Source organism: Bos indicus x Bos taurus, chromosome 26 (assembly GCF_003369695.1).
Source record: "Bos indicus x Bos taurus breed Angus x Brahman F1 hybrid chromosome 26, Bos_hybrid_MaternalHap_v2.0, whole genome shotgun sequence".
NCBI classification, from domain to species: Eukaryota; Metazoa; Chordata; class Mammalia; order Artiodactyla; family Bovidae; genus Bos; species Bos indicus x Bos taurus.
Window position 1 is genome coordinate 36,625,527 of NC_040101.1, and position 27,969 is coordinate 36,653,495.

A 27,969-nucleotide genomic window follows, 5' to 3' on the forward strand; every position below is an offset into this window, starting at 1 on the left:
GACTTTTTTTTGTAGACACACACCATCCCACATCTGTGTCAGTACATGAACAGATGGTCTCCTGTTGATCAATATTCACACTCTTAAAGTGAAACTATTTTTCTGTTTATCTCCTTTATTTCTTTTACTATGTACTTCTTTTTCATACTTCTATCAGTTTTAATACAGAACTTGTCAATATTTTCACATAAACTTTGCTCAGTCTTACATGATTCGCATCTACAGCTTCCTGTAGCATTACCGCCTATTTGAAAACACCTATTTTTCATGCTCTGTCCATCTCTGATGGGTTCTCTGCAATATAACCCCTCGTAAGAGTTGCATCATTTCATAATACTAAGTTGAACCATATGAAATTGCTGATCTTTGACCATTTTTAACTTACAAAAAACAGTTTCCCGTGGTTTAGCATAACATATCCCTTAATAGTAGAAACAGAAAGTATTCTTTTAACAACGAGTTACTGTTTGGCAATTGTGTATAGATTAGGAATTTTTCTGAAAAGATTGCCTATGAAGGTATCAAATTAGCATGTGAATCTATAGTTAAGTGTGAGGAATCCTATCTCACATTTGCCTCTTATTTAACACTGTGGCTTCTTTCTCTTTTTTGTTTTTGTTTGTTTGTTTTTTGTAAAGAACGGCGATAAAGCAGCATCACCAAGCGAGCTAACTTGCCCTCCAGGCTGGGAATGGGAGGATGATGCATGGGTCTATGACATTAATCGTGCAGTGGATGAGAGAGGTAACATTTCAGACCTATTACCTGACCAGGGGCTCTCCAGCAATGCCTTGGTTAAAGTCAAGTTTCCTTTGGAGGGAAGAGTTTCCCGTCTTCTGGTCTAAGACAGGAGGCGGGTCAGGTGTTTGGAAGACAAGCAGGTGCTTGGACAAGGGCAGGGTGGTAGGCTCTCAAGATACAAGGTGACAGGCTCACGGGTAGCTGGACTTCAAGATGCCAGGGATCCAGTGAGAATTTGGGAGGGGATTGGAGTTTCGAGTTTCTCTGTTCTAACCATGCCATACCCTCCCTGGGAACATCACACTAACTCAGGAGCCCCCTACCTCGGAAAGAAGAACTGCAGAATGCCTTAAAAGTCATCCTATTCAGCAGTAAGGCAGATTATTGACATAGCTTCTGGTAATGATGCTTATCCTTTCCTATGGCTAGAAATCTAACATTAAATGGAACTAAAACATTTAGAATTGTCCAAATAGAAACTTTGATTTTTAAATTTCTTCTGAAGAACTAGTATGCAGAAAGAACTACCATTAATAAGGAAGATTTCAAATAGATTATAAGTTTCTTGATCTGGATGCACACACCAGCCCTTCTAATACTAGTTAACATTGTTAGAGTGCAAACTGTGTGCTGATCATGGTCCTCGTGCTTTGCTTGCATTATTTTGATTAATTCTTTTGAAAAAGGTATATTTTCCCTTTATGCTGGGGACATTTGGTCCCCAGCAGATTTACCAACTTGCAAGAAACTTTTTAAGTAAACAGTCCACATGAGGAGATGCTGGGATTTGAACCCAGTCTGTTACTACGCAGGCCATGCCCTCTATCACTGTTCCCAAATGCCTCTCATAGTTGGCTTTATTCTTGTGTGAGGGCATGCTCAGTCGTGTCTGACTCTTTGCCAACCCCATGGACTATAGCCCACCAGGCTCCTCTGTCCTTGGGACAGACTTGGGAGTCTCCAGGCAAGAATACTGGAGTGGGTTGCCATGCCCTCCTCCAGGGATCTTCCCAACCCAGGGGTCGAACCTGCGTCTCCTCTGTCTCCTTGCATTGGCAGGTGGGTTCTTTACTACTGAGCCACCTGGGAAGCCCCACTTTATTCTTACATACATTCAATTTCCATGAATGTTGGAAAGTATAAACATGGAGGTGAACCCCATGGCCACAAAGGAAGCTTCTTGAGGAAGAATCCAGGGGAACAGGGCTTTATTCTGTTTGGCTGATTGCACAAGAGTGAAAGGAGCAATGGCATTCAGTCAGGACAGTGGAGAATGTTGGGAGGGGGCAGAGAGTGACTGAGTATTTCCTGGAACTTTATTTAACTGTATTGCTGAACTTTATTTGGCAATCTGGCAAGTGCATCTCTTTTGGATAACCATTCACCAACTCTATTCCAGGCTGGGAATATGGAATTACCATTCCTCCTGATAATAAGCCCAAATCCTGGGTTGCAGCAGAAAAAATGTATCATACTCATAGACGCCGAAGGCTGGTCCGAAAACGCAAGAAAGATTTAACACAATCCACTTCGAGTACCGCAAGGGTAAGAGGAGCAGTGGGAGGGAGCAGGTGGCTCTTTCTTCTAGATCACTGAGAATCACAGTTAATCCAGCTGTTTCTACAGAAACCATTTACCTGAGACCCTGCTCAAGGGTTCTAAAAGTGTGCCCCGACCTCTGACCTACTGAATGAGGAAGTCTAGGGGTAAGCCCAGCATTCTATGTTTCAACAACTAAGTCTTCCAGGTAATTCTGAAGCAGGCTAAATAATGAGAACCACTCAAGAGGCACTGATAGAAGCAGAAAATATTTTGGTAGCATATTGTAGTAGTGGAAGTAGCTCAAGACTTTGAACAAGACATCTAAGGATTCAAATCCGGGCTTTGTCTCCTTTCTCATCTGCAAAATGGGTATAATATCATGCATCTACTTAGAGTATTATAAGCTTAAATGGAATAATAATAAATTGAGTGGAACAATAATACTAATAACAATAGTAAATGGTATGTTTTGTGTTCCTTCTATGATGGTAAGTACTGAATATATATCATCTCCAATCCACAAAATCTGCGTTTCATTCTCATTGTACAGACAGTCCTCACAGAGGTTAAATGGATTTGCTTCAGGCTACCCACGTAGCTCAGTTGGTAAAGAATCTGCCTGCAATGCAGGAGACCCGGGTTCGATTCCTAGGTCAGGAAAGATCCTGTGGAGAAGGAAATGACAACCCACTCCAGTATTCTTGCCTGGGAAATCCCATGGACAAAGGAGCCTGGCAGTCTATAGTCCATGGGTTCATAGGAGTCAGACACAACTTAGCAACTAAACCACCACCATATGTCTAGTAAGTGATAGAGTGAACTCAGGCTAAGCTCATTCTAAATAGGAATTCTTTCTATTCCACAAACTGCCCAGCTTACAGTAGATGTGATGAAGTGATTTTTAATTAGCCAGTGAGCTTCTCAGTTCTTCTATGCTTCCAAAGATGGAACCATTCTCATCCTCTTATCATATCTTTTCTGCTAGCTTAGGACCTTGTTCCTAATTAATAATGGAGTAGAATGAATGAGCTGATGAATGAATATTTGTTTTGCAATCAGCCCTATTCTGATGGGGTGAGAAGTTTCTAGAGGCACTTTGACTCCGTTCTTCCACATGAGAGTGCCAAGGAGAGGTGGAAAGATCACTGAGCGACACGTCAGAAGGCCGGAAGCGTGGCCCAGTTCTACAAAGAGTATTGTCGAGAGACTTTGATCACGCTCCCCAACCTGCCTCACTCCTGGCTTCATGAACTATTTCGATGCCACTAGTGACTGCTAGAGGGTTAATTACAAGATCTTCCTTGACCTGGATTTTCTGTTTATTCAAAGTTGAAAAAAATAGCCCCTACATTAATAACCTACGTGAAGCTCTTATTTCTGAAATCATAAATATTATTCAGTATTATTTTACATCTACTAAATCTAGTCATACTTGTAAGATATTTATGTAAAGTTTCTGCCACTGAAATGTCAGCTACAGGAGGGCAAGGACCCTGTCTCTTTCTTCACTGCTTCCTCAGCTCTTAACCCAGTGCTGCATGGTAGGCACTTGTATTTGCTGAACGAATTGAAGAAAACATTGAAAACTGAGATAATTAAATAGAAATAGATTTTACGATAAAAGCTACCTTAGTCATTATAGTAGTTATTCTAGAAGTAGTATACCCTGATTTACTTATTAGCTATAGAAGTTTTTATCTTAAACACTTAAGCCCTGGGGAGGGTGGCATCATTTCTTCCCTCCATATGTAAAGTGGAGATAATAATGTTTTCCAAACTATATCACAATAGCAGTGTGCTTATGAGCTAGTGAAGTGAGAAAATAGAAAGCAATTTGCAAAAGAATCCATTTGATTTGCCCCTGACCTCATGCCCCACCCCATCCCTGCTACCAACTCTAAATAAGGGGCTCCTCCTGATGGTATAGCCATCACCTTGGCAAAATCTCATTTCACTTCAGTTGCTGCTGTTCTCTCTGCATCCCCAGAGTCCATCACCTCTGCAAGGGCAGAGAACCTGTCTGTTATTTTTTTAGTATTTTATTTATTTATCTGGCTGTGTCGATTCTTCGTTGAGTCATGCAGGATCTTTTGTTGTGGCACACAAGGGCACACAGGCTCAGTTGCTCTGTGGCATGTGGGATCCTAGTTCCCCAACCAGGGATTGAACCCACATCCTCTGCATTTCAAGGCAGATTCTTAACCACTGGACCACCAGGGAAGTCCTGAGACTGTCTATTTTGTTCTCTGTTGTACCCTGGATTCTAGCACGGTGCTTTGGCCCAGAGTAGACTTTTGGTACGTATTTGTTGATTGATCAGGTAAACTGCTTTATCAATATAAGGAACATTGTTATGGTGATGATTATCGTTAAATGTTTTACCTCTGTTTTAGGCCATGGCAGAATTTGAAGACCGGGAGGGCTGGGAATACGCTTCTCTAATTGGCTGGAAATTTCACTGGAAACAGCGTAGTTCAGATACGTTTCGCCGCAGACGCTGGAGGAGAAAAATGGCTCCTTCAGAAACACATGGTGCAGCTGCCATCTTTAAACTTGAAGGGGCCCTTGTAAGTAATAAATAGCCAAAATTCAAATTATATTCACAGAGGGAAGACACATGCGTGTTGGACATAAGGCCACCGACTCCACTACTGAAAGATTGCACCTAATTTGGTAGAAAGCCACACATCATAGGTGTTCAGCAATGTGGAATAAATAGACCATTGACACGTGGAAGGTTCTAAGAAGCCCGTTTAATATTGGTTCACCTAACTGTTTCTTCAAGTGTTCAAAAGCCTTTGCTGTGGGTGACATCTGTTAACATTCCAAGCTTAGATTCTTTGGATCATACTCTGGAAACTACAACTGTTCAGCAAGCCAAGAAAGTTAAATATACAGGTGTGAGGGGAAGGAAAACAGAAGATTGGCTCGCAAAGTCAGAGAACGATTCACATGCAAGCACAATAGAAAGGCAGGGAAGAAAAAAGCAGAATGGCAGAAGGAATGAATTAAGAAAATGGTGGTGGTTGATTTAAATCAGTGAGGTGGTCAGGGACCATTTTTGGAAATTTGTGTTTGGACACAACCTATTTTTATATTTCTACACACTAACCTTTCTCTGTTCTTCCTCCCTTCCTCCTAATACTCTTATGTATCCTTTATGCTTTCCTCCCCCCACCTCCCAGAGCTTCCCTGGTGGCTCAGATGATAAAGAATCCACCTGTAATGTGGGAGACCTGGGTTCGATCCCTCCAGTATTCTGGCCTGGAAAAGTCCATGGACTGTACAGTCCATGGGGTCGTCAAGAATCAGACTGAGTGACTTTCACTTTTCTTTCCCCCACCCCTCCACCCTCAAGGGGTAGGGGTTTGGTAAGCCTAGACTTGAGATAGAAAGGCTGGCTCTAGCTTCCCACTCTGTCACTATGCTGAGCGTCATTCATTTTTAAAAATGGAATGATTGGATTAAGAAAAGCTCTTAAAACTGACCATTCCATTTGTTTCTAATTCTTACCTCTTCATTTTTAGGCATTACTGATTGGTTTTCCTGCCTCTTATTTTAGGGCGCAGACACTACCGACGATGGAGAGGAAAAGAGTGCAGAAAAGCAGAAGCACAGCGCCACCACTGTATTTGGAGCAAACACTCCCATTGTTTCCTGTAATTTTGACAGTAAGTTTTAAACGTGGATTTGTGAATTTCACTTCTGTGACTTTTATCTCAAGATAACTATGACTCACCAAATGTGATTTTTAAAAAATCCTTTTATGTAAATGTGACTTGCATTTTCATCATATCATGAATGTGACTTTTTAAAATGCAGTTTTAATAACTATATTTGGGGTAGAGTATGGTCAGATATTTAATCTTAACATAACCTGTCTGATATTTACTCATTCTATCAAGAGCCCTCCAAAGATTATTTTAATTACTGAAAAAGTTCAGAAAGTTAAGGTTGGTTTTAGTGATACCCTTCAGGAATTTTGGAATGAAGCAGACCTACTCTATAATAATAATAGCAAATACTTACATTAGTCTTAGTATGTGCCAGGTACTGTGCATATATTATCTCATTTAATTTTTATAACAACCCTAGAAGGGAGGTACCATTATCGTTCCCAATTTCACAGGAAGAAATCAAGTACAGAAAGATTAAATTATTTGACCAAGATTTTGTAGCTTGTAGGCACTAGAGATAAAATTTGAACTGAAGTATCCTGGTTCCTAGCATTTGCATAGTGAATCACAATACTCTGAAAGTGTTAGTCGCTCAGTTTGGTCTGACGCTTTGGAATCCCATGGACTGTAGCCGCCCAGGTTCCTCTGTCCATGGAATTCTCCAGGCAAGAATACTGGAGTGGGTAGCCCTTTCCTTCTCCAGGGAATCTTTCCGACCCACGGATTGAACCTGGGTCTCCTGTATTGCAAGCAGATTCTTTACTGTCTGAGCCACCAGAGAAGCCCAGAATTTGTGTAGTGAATCACAGTACTCTACCGCTTCTCAAATTATGTGTGTTTGCAGGGGCAGGATGGGGTAGCAGTGTGCTGGGGAGGGTTGTTTATGTATTAAAATAATAATGAGAAGTATAAAGTCTTTGAAATACCAAAGAAAAACTTAACAGATAACTGTTTCTTAGATCTGGTGCTGAAATGGTATAGAAAGCCCTATTTCAGTAACTCCTAGAGACCCGGTGTCATTTTAAAGGTCGGCAATGACAAGCAGTACCCTAAATCCAGGAAGTTTATACCAGGAGTATGCTCTCCTGACTGATACACTTGCAATGAACTTCCTGTGGCATTTTTACAATGCTTCATTTTGCAGGAAACACTTGGAAGACACATCGTCACCGTTGTATACCTTCTGTATATACAATATAAATTGGGAAATGGATTTGGGTAACCCATTTATCTGAAACATACGTTATGTCCAATAGAAAAATAGCAGTTTACGGTGTTCCGTTTCTTGCAAGTAACCTGCATCCTGTTCTTTTTAGGAGTCTACGTTTACCACCTGCGCTGCTACATCTATCAAGCCAGAAACCTCATGGCTCTAGACAAGGATAGCTTTTCAGGTAAAAGAAAAAAAAACTCCATCTCACATGTTATTACACAGCAGGCTAGCTTGATTCTACTTTTCATCGAGTGGATGCTTTGAGTTATTTTGCACAACAACAGAAAGCTTTTCCTTATTGAGAGTAAGTAGTTTGATATGCATGAAGTCAAGGGCTCAGTCATTAGACAATGGCTGAGTCTGTCGAGCACAGTTGCTGAGTGACGAAGAAGATATGTGGTCTTTTAATACTAATAATCATTAAGGGATTAAGTGATGAAAATCACCAAGAAGAAAAGTAGTTTCTGCTCTCTTGTTTATACTTATACTCTTTTTACCCCAGAACTCTTGGGTTGATTGGCAAGTCAGCACATTTATGGAAATATAAATATTTTTTGTAACTCTCTAAGTTGACAAAATGATTACCACCAGTTCACCCATTTCCCTACTTTGGAGTCCATCTTGACCTCCTCTGCTGCCTGCTCCTCAAATTTCCAGCACCAACAAACCACGAGACTTCATCACCCCTCACACTGACACCCTAATTTTGCTGCCTTTGGACTGGTTCTCAGAGGAAGGTTCTGGGCGCCTGCTGCTTGGGAATTTGTGTGCTGTTGCTGGTGTAACCAGTTCCTGGTCTCCCTGGGCTAGTGTTGTTGTTGTTGAGTTGCTCAGTCCTGTCCCACATTTTGTGACCTCATGGACAGCAGCACACCCGGCTTCCCTCTCCTTCACTATATGCCGGAGTTTGCTCAAACTCACGTGCATTGTGTTGATGATGCCACCCAACCATCTCATCCTGTGTCCCCCCTTCTCCTCCTGTCCTCAATTTTTCCCAGCATCAGGGTCTTTTCCCGTGAGTCGGCTCTTCACATCAGATGGCTTCACCTTCAACATCAGTCCTTCCAATGAATATTCAGGGTTAATTTCCTTTAGGATTGGCTGCTTTGATTTCCTTGCTGTCCAAGGGACTCTTAAGAGTCTTCTCCAGCACCACAATTAGAAAGCATCAATTCTTTAGTGCTCAGCCTTCTTTTATGGTCCAGCTCTGATATCTGTACATGACTACTTGAAAAACCATAGTTTTGACTATAGGGACTTTTGTAGGCAAAGGGATGTCTCTGCTTTTTAATACTCTGTCTAGGTTTTTCATAGCTTTTCTTCCAAGGAGCAAGCATCTTTTAATTTCCCTGAGCTATAGGAGGAGCATTCCACTTTAGGACCTGCAGGCCAGCAGAGCGTCCCTTATGGAACCAGCTCTAGGACCAGTTGCCTGACACTCTGGCATGCTCACATCAGTTGTGAGGTGTGTTCCGAGCACTAATATTAACCAACATTTGTGAATGGTTTCCTTCTCTGACAAATTAAGGCAGATTTAAGGTTATCTCTAATACCGCTCCAGAATGGTTTTTGAAGACATTTTTGAATATTCACCACCAGGGGGCACCCAATCATTGCAAGTCAAAGTTAATTTCTTGACTAAAGCACATGCCTTGCAGTTTGATACAGAAGGTATACCATCAGGGTAAAAGCAAAGAATCCCATTCATGAGATGCTGCAATGCTAAAAGCCAGGCATCCTGTCAGCTTGTGCAAAAGCTTCAAGTTAGACAGCAGGGTATTGCTCACAGAGGTCAGCTCCCAAGCAGTTGTAAAAAGGTTTAGTGAAATTATTAAGCATAGAGAAGTGGGTTACTTTTTTTTTCTTAGCTGTTTTCAGCAGTACTGAGGCATAGTTGACAAAGTTTAAAGTGAACAACATGATGATTTGACATATGTACACCTTGTGAAAAGATTCCCACAACTGAGTGAACATATTCATCGTCTCTCAAATTTACATATTGTGAGTTGGTGCAAACACTTAAGTTGTACTTTCTTAGCAGATTTCAGTTATACGAAAAGTATTAACTGTAGTCGTCATGTTATCCACTGGATCCTCAGACCTTATTCATCTTGCAGGTGAAGTTTATACTCTTTAATTCACATCATTTCCCCTGCCCTCAGCCACCGCAGGGACCACCATTTTCCTGTTTCTCTGAGTTAAGATTTTTTTGTTTGTTTCACATATAAATGATACCCTGTAGTATTGGTCTTTCTGTGTCTGGCTTATTTCACTTAAGCCCTCCAGGTTCATGCATGTTGTCACAAATGGCAAAATTTCCTTCTTTTTTAAGGTTGAATTATATTTTATTGTATGTATGTATCTACCTATATAGATGGATATTTTTTCTTCATTCACTTATAGTTTGCCTTTCATTTTGTTGGTGATTCACCTTGCTGCACTGAAACCTTTTTAGTTTGAGGTAGTTCCATTTGTTTATTTTTGCTTCTGTTGCTTTTGTTGTGTCAGATTAAAAAACTATGGCCAAGTCAATGTCAAGGAGCCTACCCCTATGTTTTCTTCCAGGAGTTTTATGGCTTCAGACCTCAGCCATGGCCCACTGTTACTCTCTTTTTCTGTTTTAGATCCATATGCTCATGTCTCCTTCCTTCATCGAAGTAAAACCACCGAGATCATCCACTCAACTCTGAACCCGACATGGGACCAAACGATTATATTCGATGAAATTGAAATTTTTGGGGAACCCCAAACCATCCTACAGAACCCACCCAAGGTTATCATCGAACTTTTTGACAATGACCAAGTGGTAGGTAATTTAGCATTTCTAAGATGATTTAGGGAATGATGGAGCTCTATAAGGTTGTTTGTCAGAGAATTTCAGGATTGCTTGTTTCTCTAGGGCAAAGATGAATTTTTAGGACGAAGCATGTGCTCTCCTCTGGTGAAACTAGACTCAGAAATGGACATCACTCCCAAACTTCTCTGGTACCCAGTGATGAATGGAGACAAAACCTGTGGGGATGTCCTTGTAACTGCAGAGTTGATTCTGAGGCACAAGGTACTTACTGAGTTCTCACTCATACATTTTTTTCAGAGTAGCCAATTAAAACACTTGTTAACAACTCCAGGCACTGTTTACTTGAACCAAAGGGAGGCATTGACTTTGCCGTGTTTGTTTCACAGGATGGCTCCAACCTTCCCATTCTTCCCTCGCAAAGGGCACCAAATCTGTACATGGTCCCCCAGGGCATCAGGCCTGTGGTTCAGCTCACTGCTATTGAGGTATGCTGCTTGCCCTGTTTCATTGGTCAGATCAAATGGATGTGGCCACCCAACTGGAATCTTTTGTATAGACATGGAACCTTGCTGTGTCTTTTCTTGCTATCTCCAACTTCCTTTAGAATTTGTCCACAAAACAGAAATATTCATGGAAAATAGAATACTCATCAAAGCAATAAAAACAAGTCAATCCCAATATTGCTGAGGGAATTTAGAATTCCCATTTACTGGGAGCCAGTGGATTTCTAAGTTTCCCGGGTCAACTGGAGAACTGGGAGAGAGGAGATGGACTCAGAGCAGCATGTCTGTGTGTGCTGAGAAAAGGGGACCTGAGGGGGGAGGTGGAGGGGAGGGGTGGGAAGAATGGGAAATGGTGACGTGTCGGGCAGTCTGAGCAGATACAGGTGGAGGGAACTTGATGGACGGCATCCTGCCTACTAGTGAGGGCTCCCTGTTTGTCCAGTCAACAAGCTGTTACTTGGAGGTTTCCATCCTCGGGCTGTCTTGCTAATAAGACTGAGACAGATGACTTTAAACTACAGCTCTTATTTTTGAATAAATGCCTGCAGGTCAGACTCTGTGTTAAGAGTTTTACACTTGATCCCCAGAATAACCCTATGATGGGGAATACTCTCAGCTCCTTTTGTAGCTGAGCCAGAGGGGTTACTAACTTGCCAGAGTTAGAGCTGTGGTGCAGCCAGGATTTGATTCCTGTGCTCTTATCTGCTCTGCTGTTTATCCGCTCAGATAAGGGAAGAAAATGGGCAAAGACACTTTCTCTGTCTGACCTCCAGGCTTTCTAGGATAACATTCTCAGAGATTTGAGGCAAATCGGTTACAAGTCCATCTTAAAGAATTTACCAGTTATTAAGAAAGAGTGTTTCCTTTGAATATTTTTAATATGCTGGGTTTTCTTCCCTTCTCTTTATATTGTTCTCTTAGATTCTAGCTTGGGGCTTAAGAAATATGAAGAATTACCAGATGGCTTCTGTCACCTCCCCCAGTCTCATTGTGGAGTGTGGAGGGGAAAGGGTCGAGTCAGTGGTGATCAAAAACCTGAAGAAGACACCCAACTTCCCAAGTTCTGTTCTCTTCATGAGAGTGGTACTGTATCAAGACTCCATATTAGTCCATGTGTATTGAATTGCTGACTTGTACTTGAAAAATGAATATATACAAATCCATACATTATATATTAATATAGTTCTAAAGTCCGACAACAAATAGAAAAACCCTGCCTTAGTCTGCTTGTCAGTGGCTATCCTCCCTTATCTTCTCACACTGTAGCGATAGTTCCTTAAAGCTTCAAAGAGCCCCAGTGACGCACAAGTATCTATGAGCAATCCTAAGGTATTTCTCCAGAAAACTTCCATCTAGTCAGCTCTCTATGACAAGCTCTTAGTCCTCCAGGAACAGAATATTAACCCCCAGGCATGCCCCTGTAGGTGTGTGAACCAGAATCCCCCATAGTGACTGGCTGGCTGGGAAAGGGAGCTGCAGAGGGAGCTGCAGAGTAATGAGGTGATGGCGCTTGCCCCGCCTCCAGGCGCCCCTAGGGATGGTGCCCACTTTTGCTCCATCGATGTTCCCCTCTGGTTATTAGAAGTTTGGCAGCCTTAGATCTGGTTCACAGTCCTCGACTGCAGACCCCATAATACTCTGGAGCAAGAAGAGGCTACTCCATTTTTCTATCTTTAAAGCAGTTAAATCCTTAACTTTTTTAAATGGAAAAACCTTTCGTTTAATACTCTACTATAAAAACAGATACAAAGGCATTTCCTCAGTTTTGATGGGGTGGAAGTTCCAGAACCTTCCCATTCCTTTTCCCACCCCAGTCATTTTTCTGACCTTGGGGCCTCCAACACACGGCTCTTGAACTCTAGGGTCATGTGGCTTAACTCCTCCTCTTACGGATAAGGAAACCAAGGCTTGGAGGAAAAATGCCCTCTGCAAGTTCCATAACCAGTGCCAGGTGCGGCCTGCTGTGCTCAGAGACTCTGTCAAGACTACAGCAGCAGCTACATAGAGCCCAGTGCTGGCTGCGTTCACACTCCCTGCATCGGTCTTCAAGCTTGCAGGGCAGGCATTTTCATCCCTCTCAAGTGTGCTTTGGAGAAAACTGAAAGGTTAAGTGAGGCTAGCAAGTGGGTGGCCAGAGTTCAGACTTAAGGTCCCTCCAGCTTCAAAGCCCATGCTTTCCCCTTGGGATGCTACCAGTGAGCACCCCCTGGAGGCTCCAAGCCAGAATCTCAGAGTGATCCCGGGGCCACTCTGCCCATCCTTGTCTTCTCGCCAGCTCCCTCCCCTGACTCCCAAGCTCTAGTCTGGGATCTAGCCTTGGTCAGCAGAAGTGAGGAAAGCCTCTCAGTTGACCCCAACTTCTATTCCTCTGCAAGGACAGAGGTGGAAATAATCTGAACCACACACCAGGCAGACCTGAGACCAGCCCATGATTCCTCAATCAGACAGTGTCACCAAGGTCACCAGATTGTACATCGAGGAACCAGGAGACAATGAGAAAAGAGCGTCCTATTTTGGCATTGAACTTCCAGGGCTGAAAGACTCCCAAGCTACAGTTACTTCCTGTGAAGGTTCAGTTTTATCTCAATCATTTCTAGATTTTAACTAATTCTAACAAAGTGCTGACTTCACACCCTGTTAACAGAGCAGAGCCAGGGACTAAGATACACTTTTAGGCACTTCTCGTTCATTAGTTCAGCAACCCGACTGTTACTGAGATCCCTGGGACACAGAAAGGTTCCCTAAGATCATGCCATGCAACTATCAGTGGCAGAGCGGGGATTTGACCCCAGGCATCTGGTTCAGAGCTCAGGCCCTTCGTCTCTAGGCTGCTAGCTGCTCACTGTGGGGCCCTGAGCCTATGCCAAATGGGCAGAGAGAGCCTGAGATGGTCCCTTTGGTGGGGGTTAATTGGCAAAGCTGCCCTTGTCAGGACTTGTAGAGAGAAGTGACACCTACCTCTGTGACCCACCTCCCTCCCCAGTTCTTGCCCAAGGAGGAACTGTACATGCCTCCACTGGTGATCAAGGTCATCGACCACCGGCAGTTCGGGCGCAAGCCCGTTGTGGGCCAGTGCACCATTGATCGCCTGGACCGCTTTCGCTGTGACCCTTATGCAGGAAAGGAGGACATCGTGCCACAGCTAAAAGGTAAATGCAAGAGATGACTGAGAAAGTAGCATTGACATAATTACACAACCATGTGTAAAACAGATAATGTGAAGCTGCTGTTTAGCACAGGAAGCTCAGCTTAGAGCTCAGTGATGACCTAGAAGGGGGGGATGGGGAGGTGGGAGGGAGGCTCGAGAGGGAGGGCATATATGTATACTTACAGCTGAGTCACGTTGTACAGCAGAAACTAACACAACACTGTAAAGCAATTATCCTCCAATTTTTAAAAAAGGGAAATCCAAGTCTCTAAATAACATCTTGGATCTTTTCATGTTGAGCTGATTTCATCTTCACCAACTTCTCAAGGTGCAAGTACTTATTCTCCAGGTTCTGCAGATGAGGGAACAGTTTGATTGACAGCATGCTATGTAACCTTCCCAAGGTGATGCAGTTAGTAAGTGGCAGAGTGCCCCTTGAATCCTGGCCTTGTTTGGAGGGGCCCAGTGCTCAAACTGCTACCTTCTGAAATATCCTGCTCCTGGGAAAAAACATTTCTTTTTTGTGTTGTCCAGCAGAAAAATCAAACGGGACAATGGGTGGTTGCCGTTTGCCATGATAAATATTTTGATGGGAGATACAGGGGCCCCTCTGTGAGCACTGAAGGAGCAGGGAATTTTTAAATTGCTTTCTATCTATTGTTCCACCTCATTAATGCATCACAACATCCTTACGATGTGATTTGAAACATATGATTTCATTGTTACCCTTGGAGGAAAAAATAATACCTGCTGAGTTTAATTCCTGGCTTTAGGTCACATAATTAATGTGTAAGTGTTAGAGCAGGCTATAGTATTATCCTAGGGTTCTGTATGAAAGAATAACTATATGGATAGCATTTTGCACTTGTTTATTCAAGAATTACTTGTTTTTTAGTTTACCATGTGCCAGAGACTGTGTTAGGGGCTAGGGACTGGATCCCACCCATGAGCAAGATCCCTAGGCTTGTGAGATTAGACCCAGCGGAGAACTGACACCCATTCAGCTGATCGCTGATGGCCTCAAAACTGAAACAGATGTCTTCTGTTTGAGCAGCTGTGCTGCTAACTGGTTCTGTGTAATCTTCCATAAGGTTTGGTATTGATTTTACAGAGCCTCTGAAACTTATCTGCATTGTGGGTCTGAGCATCCTGAATCCCTGATTCAGAGAAGAGAGAAAAAAATCCACAGTCACACTTGAGCCAAACCCTACATGTGTTTATCCACACATTTCCCGTGAAATGCATTTTGTGCTGAATAGATGGTGCCTAAACAGCAACATTTTTATAACAAGGATTCACGTAACTGCAGACGTTCTTTGATCTGGGATTATATAATGGAGAGAAAGTGTTTCCCTGGTGTGTTTTCTACTGCTTTCATGAGGGAACACTCTTTGACACAAATATGTGAAATCATTAGGAAGGTATAAATGCACATTTTCTCTGGCCTCAGAATCTGAGTGGACCTATGTATGTCAGTAGGTCAGGGGCAGACAGAGGCCTCCTGGTTCATAATTCTATGGAGTTAACTCAAGGCTTCAGAGAGTCACTGAAGAGGAAATGGGGAACACATTAAGGTGTGTGGGAATGGGTGAATGGGGAACACAGTGTTCCCAAGACCAGAAGCTGTTATTTTAGATCCACCTGATACTTTGTTTAAACCAAGTTGAGGTAAGAGTGCAGGGATATGCTCGGTTGGTCTGGTGGGGGAGGCACACACCTCCCATCCCCAAGGTGTTGTTGACATGAGGACTGTGACATGGAGAACTGATGATATAGAAAGGATCCCCCGTGCGGTTTTCCAGCATGCCTGCCCACTCACCCTTCTGTGCTGCTGCAATTGTTAGGAGTTGGGGGAAGCTATCTTGGAAGCATAGAGACTGCTGATAGATCTGGGTGTGCCACATGGATACTCAACCACCTAGCAACAGCATAGCAACTGGTGCATCATAGATTCTCAGTGTCAGTCTCCTCTGCTTCCCCAGTGTTCCTCTGATCGTTTCTTTGACATTTACAAAGGGCATGCTTTGCTCTGTACTCTGGTATGACAGTTAAAACACAAGCATTAACGTCAGAGAGACCTAGGTTACTTACTTGCACTTGTGATTGATTGTTCAACCTGAAGCAGACTTGCTTTCTCTGAGCCTCAGTCTGTTTGTTTTTAATCTCTATAATGGGTATAATGCCACATATGCACTTATTCTACAAGATTTTTGAGGGGTTAAATGAGATCATGTATGTAAAGAGTTTAGCCCACTGCCCAGCACATGGCAGGTGCTTAAAGAACGTGTTTTCCCTCCTATATGTCCTATGCATCAATTGCTGGGTCAAATAAAAAGTTCTTTTGCCTTGGCAGAGTTTGTTCTGTCTGGGTTCTGGCTTTCTGATGAATGTCTGTCTGCCTGATGTCTTCATTCATAAAGCGCATCTGTACTTCTCACTCCATCCTGCCCCAAGCTGAAGCTTTGGCACCCCATTCAGCTGAACCAAATCTGGTGAGCCCTGGGAGGCTACTCATGAGCCCTCGCTCTAACCCCAGACTCTAGAGCCACACATATTCTGGGAATTATTTAAAGTCAGGATGGGTGCCTTTTCCCTCTACATATACTGTAAGAGGGAGAAGGCAATGGCACTCCACTCCAGTAATCTTGCCTGGAAAATCCCGTGGATGGAGGAGCCTGGTAGGCTTCAGTCCATGGGGTCGCTAAGAGTCGGACACGACTGAGGGACTTCACTTTCACTTTTCACTTTCATGCATTGGAGAAGGAAAGGACAACCCACTCCAGTGTTCTTGCCTAGAAAATCCCAGGGACGGGGGAGCCTGGTGGGCTGCCGTCTGTGGGGTCGCACAGAGTTAGACATGACTGAAGCGACTTAGTAGCAGCAGCATACTGTAAGAACTGGGGCTGAAAGAGGCCGCTGCAACTTCAGCCGTGAAATGTGCCTATTCACCCTGCTTTGCTTTTCTGTGTCTTAGAACAGATCCCATGAAAAGGAGGCTCCTTTTCTGTAGCCCCCCAGGGCCCCAATATCACTCCTGTATCCTCTAAAGACATGTGTTGATAAAATGCTTTTTTTGAGCATTCCCTATCTACAGGCATTGGGCTAACTAAGGTGAAAGGAAAAAAAAACAGGCCAGATAATCCCCTTAAAATGTCTCAAACCAATCATATTTTGGGAAAAGTGATGAATTGTTGGGTTATTTTTCTACAGTCCGGTGTGGTCTTCTCCATTTAGTAAGTCTCATCCAGGAGCAAACTCTACCATCTACTGTGTGGCTGTTAAACTTGAAATAGAAAGCTTACCACTATATTTTTGTAAGTATCTGAGATTATGAAATTGTCTGTCTTGCAGCCTCCTTTTTGTCTACCCCACCCCGCCGGGACATTGTTATTGAAATAGAGGACACCAAGCCATTACTAGCTTCAAAGGTAGGCTTAGAATTGATCGTTCATTGAATGATGTTGGCTTTATCTTCCAGGTATCTAAGCATTAGTTGAATTCAGCCGAACAACCATTCAATGCGACTAAAGATAACAAACGAACTTATCACGGTAAAGAACCTGGCTCTTACATTCATCAGTAGCTTTGGTGACATTGTGTGAACTCCTGTCCTCTCCCCTCAGTCACCAAGGATACTTAAAATAATACTTGGAACCGTGCTGCACTCTGCACGAGGGAGGGGAATCTAGACAGCAATAAGTTTTAAAATCTCCCCAAGTGATTCTAACGTGCAGGCAGGTGTGAGAACCGTTGATGTGGATGGTCTGAGTGGTATCATTTGCAAGAGCAATCTCAGGACCACATATACAGGCATCACAGCATTCAGAAGAGAGATTCATGGACTGACTCACCAGTTCTTTTCCCCCTAAATGAAACAGAGGAGTCATGGATTTTTAATGACTCTATTTGTCAGTGTATGGGATATCCCTGACTTTTATATTCACTGTGGTTTTGAAATTAAGACATTGGTGGAAATGCTCACTCAGGACCCTATTTTAAAACCATTCCATCCAGTTTGACAAGAAGGAAAGGGTTGGCGGGAGGGAGTTCTCAGCCCAGAAAAAAGAAAACATCAAATATCTCCCTGTTTCTGTTGGCATTCATGATGGACTTTCACAGCATGTTTTAATGTGCAAACTGGCCAGAAAGTACACATGATTGCACTTTAATGTGTTAGATCCATAAACAGTGCCTTTAAAGAAATCGACTTTCTTCCCACTGCATTAAACTCACTAACAATTGGACCATATTAAATGTGGGCTCCACAGCCAGCACCGCTAGCAGTGCGTTTGATTCTATTCCCTGAGAACCCTCTGCAGTCAGAAATGACAATATCAAATTTGCAAAACCACTGTGTTTACTTTATAAACAACCCCAGATACTCTCAATAAAACAGTAGTAGCCCAGGGAGAAGTATAATATACTTAAGATCTTTTAAGTACATTTTCACAACTACTCTGGAAAAAGCCAGTTTAAGATACTACCCTGTGATCTGCCTCCAGATTCCATTGCCAATCAGGTCTTTGTGCCTTCTGTATACGCGGTTGCCCCAGGTGTGGAGGATCAAGAAAAAGAATAAAGTCACCTATGCGCCAGTCTCACTCATTTCTTCCCAGTAGTTAAGAGATGAGGCTGCTGTAGCAACACACAGTGAAAGCTGAATTTACAGCATATTTTAAGTTGCAGCCCAGTGGGATTGAGGAAGGTCGTATCATTCTCACATACTGTATATCACTTTAATCAGCCGCTCTCCTAACACTTAGTGAATGTATACTGTGTTGATAAGAAAGACTATTCAGAATGGCCTCTGGAAGTCTGATTCCATCTGTTCATTGGGGAAGACAGGGCTCATCTATGCAAAGTCAAATGAGCAAAGTTGAGCTCTGGAAGAACCAATGACCAGCTTGCTGATGTCCTGGGTTATATGTACATGTAAAATATGTCCACACATGTAACACACATACACGCATGTAATGTGTGTGTTGTGTATGTTACATGTACATGCTTTGTGTGTGTGATGAACATCTATTACCACTAACTCAGTTCGATCCTCTTATGTGGGTAAATGGAGGGACTGGGTCAACACTGTGCTGAGGATGGAAGCTGGAGGCTGTGGCTTCAGGTGACAGCCTCATGCTCACAGAAACTCACACCACCACCCTGTGGTGACTGAGAGCTCTCGTGCGATGGGCTCAGCACCACCACAAGTAAAGTGGGAAATACACACGGGGCGGGGTGGGGGGATCACTAAGTGCTAGCTGGGTGTCATGGACATTCCTACATGGCCGTTTCAACGATTACCTTCCAATTCCAGTGCTTAAGCAGTATGTCAACAGCACTCAGCAAAATGGCTTCTCCAAGGACAGTGCATGTATGTATGATAAGAAAACGCACGGAGCTGCCTGGGGCTGCAGGGACTTCGCTCTAGAGGCTTGAATTCTCCTTTTCAGATTCTTTCTAGATTTTGGAGCGAAAGATGATCTTTAAACAAATGTGATTGTTTGAAGCTTCAGGGGAGAATCTGCTGTGCCCTGTGGATGTAATGAAGCAAGTTACTTCAAGTTGCTTCAGTTACTTTTTCATGTGAAGTTATGAGCAAGTGGACGTGAATATATTTTCCTGTATTCTAGATTTTAACATCAGCAATCTGTTTTGAAAATGCTTTTTAAATCATGAACTGCTCATTTCTTTGAAAAGATTTCGGATAGATGAAAATAGATGTGAATAAAAAGATTCTAAAAATCTGAATTCAGAATGTGCAAACACTTTTGGTATAAAATCCCTCTCTCCAAAATCTCATTTCAGTTGTGATAATTTAACTCTTAATTGCACTTTGATACTAATATAATAGAATTGTTACATCTGCCTCTCTGCTTCTCTTGGCAATTCTGTGTGCTGAACAAAAGTTGATCTGGAAAATGCTGAGGGGCACTTGCAAAAGAAGCCTCATAGCCATCCCGCACTCCCTGCAGGAAGTGCCTGTAGTAAGTAATCACAGTTCCCTTATATTGGAAATGAAGTTAGGAGGCCACAATTCTTCAAACTGCCCTGAGGGCGAGCTTGGCTAATGTTCCAGGAGGTACCAAGAGAAAAGTGAAACCCCAACATCCTAGCTGTCAATTCTTTCATCTCCTGGTAGATTCTCCATGCGAAAACTCAAAAGGGAAGGATGTGGTCAGTGAGAGACTTGACATCATAGAACAACTTTGATGGATGGATATGTATTTGGTACTTTAACATCAACATGGGGGAAAAGCAAGAAAAGATGCTTATTAATAATGATATTGCAATCATGCTGGGTATAAACATCTTGCAACAGGAGTTTTTGGAGAGATGAGAATTAAGCCAGCTGGGAATATACTTTAAAAGCTAAATGGAATGAAAGGTTTGGGGCAGGAAGGAGAACAACTATACCCTGCTAATCCCCCAATGCCATATGTAATCACTGTGCTGGTGGACAGAGATTGTCTAACTCTATTAAAATGGGATGTGGGTGACTACCTCCAAGCCTTTTGTTTTAATACTGTTTGTAACTCTTTTGCACATTTTCAGAGAAGAAACCAAAAAGATGTGTTTAATAATGAGATCATCTTGAACAAATAAACCATCAAAATGTTGATAATATAAATGATGGTTGAAAATAATGTCTCTTTTTCTGTTTCTTGTTCAACCTAATGCTCATGGTTCTCTACCTCCGTGTGACCTATACATGTTTTGCCTTCTTCCTGGCCATATATGTGATGAACAGCTAACAGAAAAGGTAACTGTTTTATACAATTTGCTAGATTTATAATTCATGTATTTTTCCTATGGCTGATATGTAAAACAAAACAAAACAAAAAACTGTTTTTAAATCCAGGATTGGGTTTACTGATCCACAGAGGGGAAATAACTGTATGTGTAAACATATGTGTACTATACACAGAGAAGAAGTAGCTTTTCTTGAGTATTTCTTCTGTCTCACCCCCTGATGAAATAGGAGCTGTGTTGCCGATGACATACTATTTTGGGCAACCTCTTTACTAGGTGGATTAAGATGCAGGTGGGTCTGATGAGGATCTATTCTTGTTATAAATCTGAATGGAATTTATAGTCATAGCCTACTATAAACTACAGCCTTCTGGAGTTTGAGAATATTTCATAAGTGATTCCAAATGCCATCCCTTCCGCCCAAAGAACCACCAAAGGTTCTCAACTCTGGCTGCACATTGCCTGGGGAACTTTTGAAAGCATCCTGGACGCCAGGTCTCACTCCAGGCTGATTGAATTAGAATTTTCAAGAATAGATTGGGAGCCACTGGTCTGAACAAAGCATAATGCCTCCGTACTCTTGCTTCATATTTTATAACCAAAGTTCCTCCTCCTAATCATCTTCTTTGATGTCCAGAACAACCCTATGAGAATGATGTGGAAGGACAGTGTTAGCCAATTCAGTGGATGAAGAAAATGTTGCTCAGAGATTTTAAACAGCATATCTAATGCAGCGTGGTTTGTAACTTAAGGGTATGGCTTATAATGTAAAGGATAGAACTTGAGTTAGAAACAGTTTCTCCCATGCTTAGCTTAGTGAGCTTTGTTTTGCAATGTGTTGCTGGCTCAAAAGGCTAAGGAAATGAAATAGTAGGAAAACACATACTGGAGGATGGAACAGTCAACACATACTACAGGGTTGTTTTTTCACTTTACCTGTGTACGCAAATGTTGTTGAGTCGCACTGTTGGCGACCCCATGGACTGCAGCATACAGGCTTCCCTGTCCTTCATTATCTCCCAGAGTTTGCTCAAATCATGTCCATGGATGTGATGCTGTCTAACCATCTCATCCTCTTTTGCCCTCTTCTCCTTTGTGTATGTAAATCAGTTCAGTTTAGTCGCTCTGTCGTGTCTGACTCTTTGCAGCCCCATGAACCACAGCACGCCAGGCCTCCCTGTCCATCACCAACTCCAGGAGTCCAACCAAACCCATGTCCATTGAGTTGGTGATGCCATCCAATCATCTCATCCTCTGCCGTCCCCTTCTCCTCCTGCCCTCAATCTTTCCCAGCATCAGGGTCTTTTCAAATGAGTCAGCTCTTTGCATCAAGTGGCCAAAGTATTGAAGTTTCAGCTTCAACATCAGTCTTTCCAATGAATATTAAGGACTGATTTCCTTTAGGATGGACTGGTTGGATCTCCTTGCAGTCCAAGGGACTCTCAAGAGTCTTCTCCAACACCACAGTTCAAAAGCATCAATTCTTCTGCACTCAGCTTTCTTTATAGTCCAACTCTCACATCCATACATGACCACTGGAAAAACCATAGCCTTGACTAGATGGACCTTTGTTGAGAAAGTAATGTCTCTGCTTTTCAATATACTATCTAGGTAGGTCATAACTTTCCTTCCAAGGAGTGAGCATCTTTTAATTTCATGGCTGAAATCACCATCTGCAGTGATTTTGGAGTCCAGAAAAATAAAGTCACCACTGTTCCCACTGTTTCCCCATCTTCATTTCCCATGAAGTGATGGGACCAGATGCCATGATCTTAGTTTTCTGAATGTTGAGCTTTAAGCCAACTTTTTCATTCTCCTCTTTCACTTTCATCAAGAGGCTCTTTAGTTCTTCTTCACCCTGCATACATAAGGCTGGTATGTAAATATCAACAGGATAAAAGAGTAAAAACAGTCAAATGAATAGACTGTATCCATAGAATGTTAGAAAATCACCCAGTATAGCTGTGGCCATTAAAGCCACACACATTTCATTGGCCAAGGATCATCACCTCACCTCCAGCTTCCAGGTGAAAGAATTCTTATTGCTTTGGTTCATGTAAACAAAAGTCACATAATCTTACTTCTTTCAGGTTCAGAAGTACCTGTTTCTCTTTTCTATTACATAGTTTTCCTGCAATGATTGGAAATCCAGGTCATCACTAAGGTTTTGCCATTTTGTTGTGTCTTTCTTTAGGAGGAAGAAATTGTTGACTGGTGGAGTAAATTTTATGCTTCCACAGGGGAACATGAAAAATGTGGACAATATATTCAGAAAGGTTATTCCAAACTCAAGGTACCTGGGCCTGTGCAACTGTGGGTGGGGGATGAACATGCGTTAAGACTGGTTGCATGCCGAGCTGAGTGAAAACCTGAAAGGTCGATGGTAGGGGTTGAAGGGGAGGGGCCAGGAGCACCTCTAGGGGAGCCGTCTTGTGATGGATTTTGGCTTTGCTTAGATTTCCAGGGCTTGAGAACAGCTGTTGATTTATGGTTTTTGTGACTGCCACTTTGGGGCTTAGGACATCTGGCTGAGTGAGGGCTGGATGGGGTTGGCACTGCACTAATTAGAGCCGTAAACAGCTGTCCAATTTGACCAAGGGAGACCTTAGAAGTCATGGTGCTCTTGCAAAACAGCATGAAACATCAGCATGCTTCATTCTGTCCTCCATTCTGGGCCTCAGTTTTACTAGCTGAGCAGTTGATTCTTTTACATGCATGCAGCATACAATCACAACTGGGTGTCCAGGAGGGAGATGAGCTTTTGAACTAGGCAGATCTGGTTATGGATGATCTTTCTGTTAAGGGTTTGAGTTTTCTAGTTCTTTTTTTTTTTCTTTTTTTTTAGTTTTCTAGTTCTTTATTCAGTTTTCCAGTAGTAAAGCTAAAGCGAAGGCTAACATTTTCAGAACAATGCATAGCAGAAAGAGAAACTTTAAAATGAGAAATATCAGGCCATTAAAGTAATCATCTCACATGGAACTCTGCTCAGTGTTATGTGGCATCCTGGATGGGAGGGGAGTTTGGGGGAGAATGGAGACATGTATATGTGTGGCTGAGTCCTTTTGCTGCTCGCCTGAAACTGTCACAACATTATTAGTTGGCCATACCCCCAATACAAAATTAAAAGTTAAAAAAATGTTTTTCTCCATCAAAGTGGGAAAATCCACATTCTTGCATGTGATTGTCATCACGTCTCAATGTAGCTTAAGAAACACCAGCATGTAAAGAACCTCTCATTTAGAGAAATAGACTAGTCTGGTGGATCAGCCCCACAGTCCATCCTCCGTCTCTCCCTCTTTCCTTCCTTGCTTCTCCTCCTCTTCTTCTAGCTCTTTATCAAGGTATAATTTATATACAGTAAAGTGATTCATTCAGTGAGTTATGATTATATATATATACCTACATAAACCACTACCAAACAAGGCAACAAACATTCCCCTCTCCCCAGAAAACTCCTTTGTGTACCTCTTTCCAGTCAATTCCTAAAACCTTCCAACCCTCTTTGACAGCTGATCTGATTTCATCATCACAGATCAGGTTTGCCTGTTTTCATACTGCGTATAAGTGGACTCATACAATATGTATTTGTGTGTGTGTATTTTTGTGTGTGTGGCTTCTGTAGTCCAAGACAGTAGTTTTGAGATCAGTCAGGTTGTCGCATATCAGTAGTTTGTCATATATCAGTACTTTGCCCCTTTTTATTGCTGAGTCATATTCCATTGTATGGATGTATCATGACTTGTTATCATGACTTGTTTATCCATTCTTTGATGATAAAGCTGCTGTGGACATTCTTATACCATGCAGACATGTGTTCATGTCTCTTGGATGAACATGTAGGAATTCAACTTCTATATCACAGTGTAGCTGGATATTTAACTTCGAATTGCCAGACACTTTGACAAAGTGTTTTTATCGTTATGCACTCCAGCTGGCAATGTGAGAGTTCCAGTTGCTCCATCCACATCTCGGGCGCCTTTGGTATTGTCAGTCATTTTGATTTTAGATCCCACCTGTGTTATAATGAGAAATTAAGAATCTGTTGATGGTTTGCAGATATATGATTGTGAACTAGAGGATGTAGAGGAATTCGAGGGCCTGACGGACTTCTCAGATACTTTCAAGCTGTTTCGAGGCAAGTCAGATGAGAATGAAGACCCTTCTGTGGTAGGGGAGTTTAAGGTGAGTAAAATGTATGTCTATCCTGTTTAAAATTAATATTTATTTTCATTATAGACCTAGGATAATGGACCACCAGTCTCTGGGTCAGAGACCTATCCTCTGACACCTGAAGGATGCTTGGAAATGCTAACAAGGAAAAGGGCAATGGGATTGGGGGCAGAATCCTCAAAGCCAGTCTTCCAAGCTGATGCCAACCAGCCTTGAATCTTGTAGAGTCAGCCTCTCTAAGTCCTACCCCCCACCACCACACGCGTGCGTGCACACACGTACGTCCCCCACCCCCTCCCAGGCTTTCAGCTGGATCATCAGTACAACACCTTCCCAATCCATTGTCCTTGTTCCCTTTCTCATTCACGATCCAGTCCATCCTCCATACAACCAAATCCGATCATGTTTCTTGACCACTTAAAGGCATTGCTTGAGTTTCCACTTGGTCAAGTCTCAACTCCTTCCTAGGGTGGAGCTGGCCTTTCACAAGCTTCTTGTCTCCCCTGCCACCACACCCTCTCCAAGCCCGAAACACATGCTATCCTCTCACAACTTGGAGCCTTGGGACAAGCTCTTCATTCCCTGGATGCCCTTCCTTCCTGCTCTGTGGTCTGACAAACTCCTACTCATTCTTTTCAATGCCAGCTCCAATGTCACATGCTTTGTGAAGTGCTCCCTGATTGCTCCTGGCAGGGTGACTCACTCCTGCTCCAGGCTCCCTGGGTCCCCACCACTAGTAAAGCGTCTTTCACATCATAAGTATCTGCTTTCACGACTGCACCTCCCCCCAACCACAGGGGGTAACAAATCTGTTACTTCTAATCCTTTCAATAGCAGACATTACTAATCAATCAGACCAATTTACCCTATTTTGGTCTCAAAATCCTTGTCATTAGAGCTTCCACTCCATTGATTGAAGATAGCATGAGAGTCATCCCCGTGCCAGACTGGATTCCTTGAGTTCATTTTTGGGCCCCCAGTACCTGGCACATGGTAGGTCCTCACTTCATGCTGCTTTACTGAATGAAAGTAGCTGGATCCTAAGACCCATGTATTCTGAATCCAACTTTAGTGCTTACTCTTGTACATAAGCTGGTTTCAAGATAAAATATAAAGCCTCTCAAGCTGACCTGATGGCTCACTCATTCAAAAACCACTTACTGTGCCCAGCTTCATGCCCAGCCCTGTGTTAGGTCCTGGAGACAGTGACAAACAAGAAATATTTCCCCCCTTCAGGAAGCTCAGTCTAGTGAGGAATATAGAAAATAAATAGTAATGACGCTCCGACAGCTCAGTTGGTAAAGAATCCACCTGCAATGCAGGAGACCAATTCCTGAGTCAGGAAGATCCACTGGAGAAGGGAGAGGCTACCCACTCCAGTATTCTTGGCCTTCCCTTGTGGCTTAGCTGTAAAGAATCTGCCTGAAATGTGGGAGATCTGGGTTTGATCCTTGGGTTGGGAAGATCCCCTGGAGAAGGGAAAGGCTACCCATTCCAGTATTCTGGCCTGGAGAATTCCATGGACTGTATAGTCCATGGGGCACAGAGTCAGACACGACTGAGTGACTTTTAGTGAAGCAGATGTCATTGCTGCAATATGGATGAATGTGGTGTTAGAAGATGTTAGGAAACTTATCCAATCCGGGGGCAGTCAGGGAGGCTTCCTGGAAGAAGTGACACTTCTCAACTGAGACCTGAAGGGTGAACAGGAGTTTGCCTGGGAGTGGAAGGGGATTTATGCAGTAATGCAAAAAAAAAGGGGATATCACCTTAGTATTTTATTGGGTTTAAAAAATAATCATTTTTATTCCTGTCTTCAAAAAATGTGCAGAATTTCACGCCTACCACCTCCTTTGCCATCATATTGGTCCAAGCCACTTCCACGTCTCCCCTGGGGTTTTGCCAGGCCTCCCAGCTTCTGCCCTGCCCTTCCTTCTCTCCTGTGATCTATTAGTTACTTTATCATCATTCACTTTCCCCATCAGAAACTTGCAAAGCGCACCATAGCTTTCTTTCACAAAAGTGGTCCTTCCTCCCCCAATCCCACAGCCCTCTGTGGCTGTCCCTCATGTCCTGGGGGTACGCCACTGCCCTGGGCCCTCTGCTCTGGTCACCCAGGGCCCTGGGCTCCATCTGTGTGTGTCTCTCCTATAGGGCTCCTTCCGAATCTACCCACTGCCGGATGACCCCAGCGTGCCGGCCCCTCCCCGGCAGTTTCTGGAGTTACCTGACAGCGTCCCGCAGGAATGCACGGTTAGGATTTACATTGTTCGAGGCTTAGAGCTCCAGCCCCAGGACAACAATGGCCTGGTAAGAGTCTGGGTGTGGGGCCTTCTCCTGTAGCAAGATAATTACAGTCTTCAACCACCATAATTGTCATGTTCCTTCTTTCTGGGCGTCTGTTATCTCTCGAGGGGAAAGATACTCTATCAAAACAATCTGTTCAGGAGGACGGTCCCAATGGGGATTTACCTAAGAGCTTGAAGGGAAGGGGCTTTGGAGCCTCTGGATCATCCTTCTCATTTTACAGATGTGACCTCAGAGAACTGCTTTGTCACTGCTCCCGGCCACCGCCTCTCCTCCAAAGGCGCGCTGGGTGCATGGCGCCAAGAAGGAGCACTACCCAGACCTGATCTGAGGCCGCCCCGAGTCTGTCCCAGACACTGACTGAAGTTGGCACCCCACAGTGACATAACCTGTCCTCTGTTTCGTCCCCACAGTGTGACCCTTACATAAAAATAACACTGGGCAAAAAAGTAATTGAAGACCGAGACAACTACATCCCCAACACTCTCAACCCGGTGTTCGGCAGGTAACAGCTATTTCCTAACATTTTTCTGTGTTTTTTTTCTCCATGGCCTCCATGCTAAGGATGCAGTATGTGCCGCCATGCTTTGCTCTAGGCCCAGAAGCTGTGAAACCATGTCTATGAACTATTCAGATATCCAAGTCAGTGGGGCGGATAATGAATATGTAGATACATAAATAAAAGCATTTCATGAAAGCAAAAAGTGCCATGAAGAAAATAAAACCAAGTCTGCGAGACCTGCCCTAAGACCTGGGGGGGCAGGGGTAATAGGACGTGGATGGTAGGAGGCCCAGAAGTCCAGAGAATTTGTGGCTTCTAGACAAGAAGAATAGGCAGTGACTTCCGTGGAGTGACAGGGTGGTTCTCACACCCCGATCCTGTTGAGCTCTCTTATCTGGGATGCTTTGATTCCATTGTTTTGAGCCAATGTTGTTGACTCTGTTACCAAAAACTGGGAAGGGAGAAGAACATGATGGCATCAGATGTCCTGCTCCCTGTCTTCTGCTCAAGAAGATTCTTGAAATAGCATTACTATCTTCATCCTTGCCATCTGACGTTTGTTTCTGCATGGTTACACTGATCTCATCAGAACCTTCTCAAGGATAAGGCAAACCCAAGT

At 43.1% G+C, this 27,969-nt stretch overlaps 1 protein-coding gene across 5 annotated transcripts in view; it reads left to right on the top strand.

The window, feature by feature from the left end:
* The window catches only part of MYOF (myoferlin), a 178,747-nt gene that overhangs the window by 125,640 nt on the left and 25,138 nt on the right, over window positions 1-27,969 (top strand). For 3 of the 5 annotated variants that reach the window (XM_027529445.1, XM_027529440.1, XM_027529441.1), the window contains 17 exons: window positions 639-744; window positions 2,141-2,286; window positions 4,677-4,850; window positions 5,846-5,954; window positions 7,277-7,354; window positions 9,798-9,979; window positions 10,073-10,231; window positions 10,357-10,455; window positions 11,395-11,556; window positions 13,457-13,622; window positions 16,973-17,049; window positions 18,936-18,992; window positions 20,370-20,381; window positions 22,566-22,664; window positions 24,428-24,553; window positions 26,696-26,851; window positions 27,262-27,353. In XM_027529445.1, the coding sequence (XP_027385246.1) occupies window positions 639-744; window positions 2,141-2,286; window positions 4,677-4,850; window positions 5,846-5,954; window positions 7,277-7,354; window positions 9,798-9,979; window positions 10,073-10,231; window positions 10,357-10,455; window positions 11,395-11,556; window positions 13,457-13,622; window positions 16,973-17,049; window positions 18,936-18,992; window positions 20,370-20,381; window positions 22,566-22,664; window positions 24,428-24,553; window positions 26,696-26,851; window positions 27,262-27,353 (2,000 nt within the window). The remainder of the gene's footprint in view (window positions 1-638; window positions 745-2,140; window positions 2,287-4,676; window positions 4,851-5,845; window positions 5,955-7,276; window positions 7,355-9,797; window positions 9,980-10,072; window positions 10,232-10,356; window positions 10,456-11,394; window positions 11,557-13,456; window positions 13,623-16,972; window positions 17,050-18,935; window positions 18,993-20,369; window positions 20,382-22,565; window positions 22,665-24,427; window positions 24,554-26,695; window positions 26,852-27,261; window positions 27,354-27,969) is intronic. The other 2 variants (XM_027529444.1, XM_027529443.1) reach the window with 1 other exon arrangement.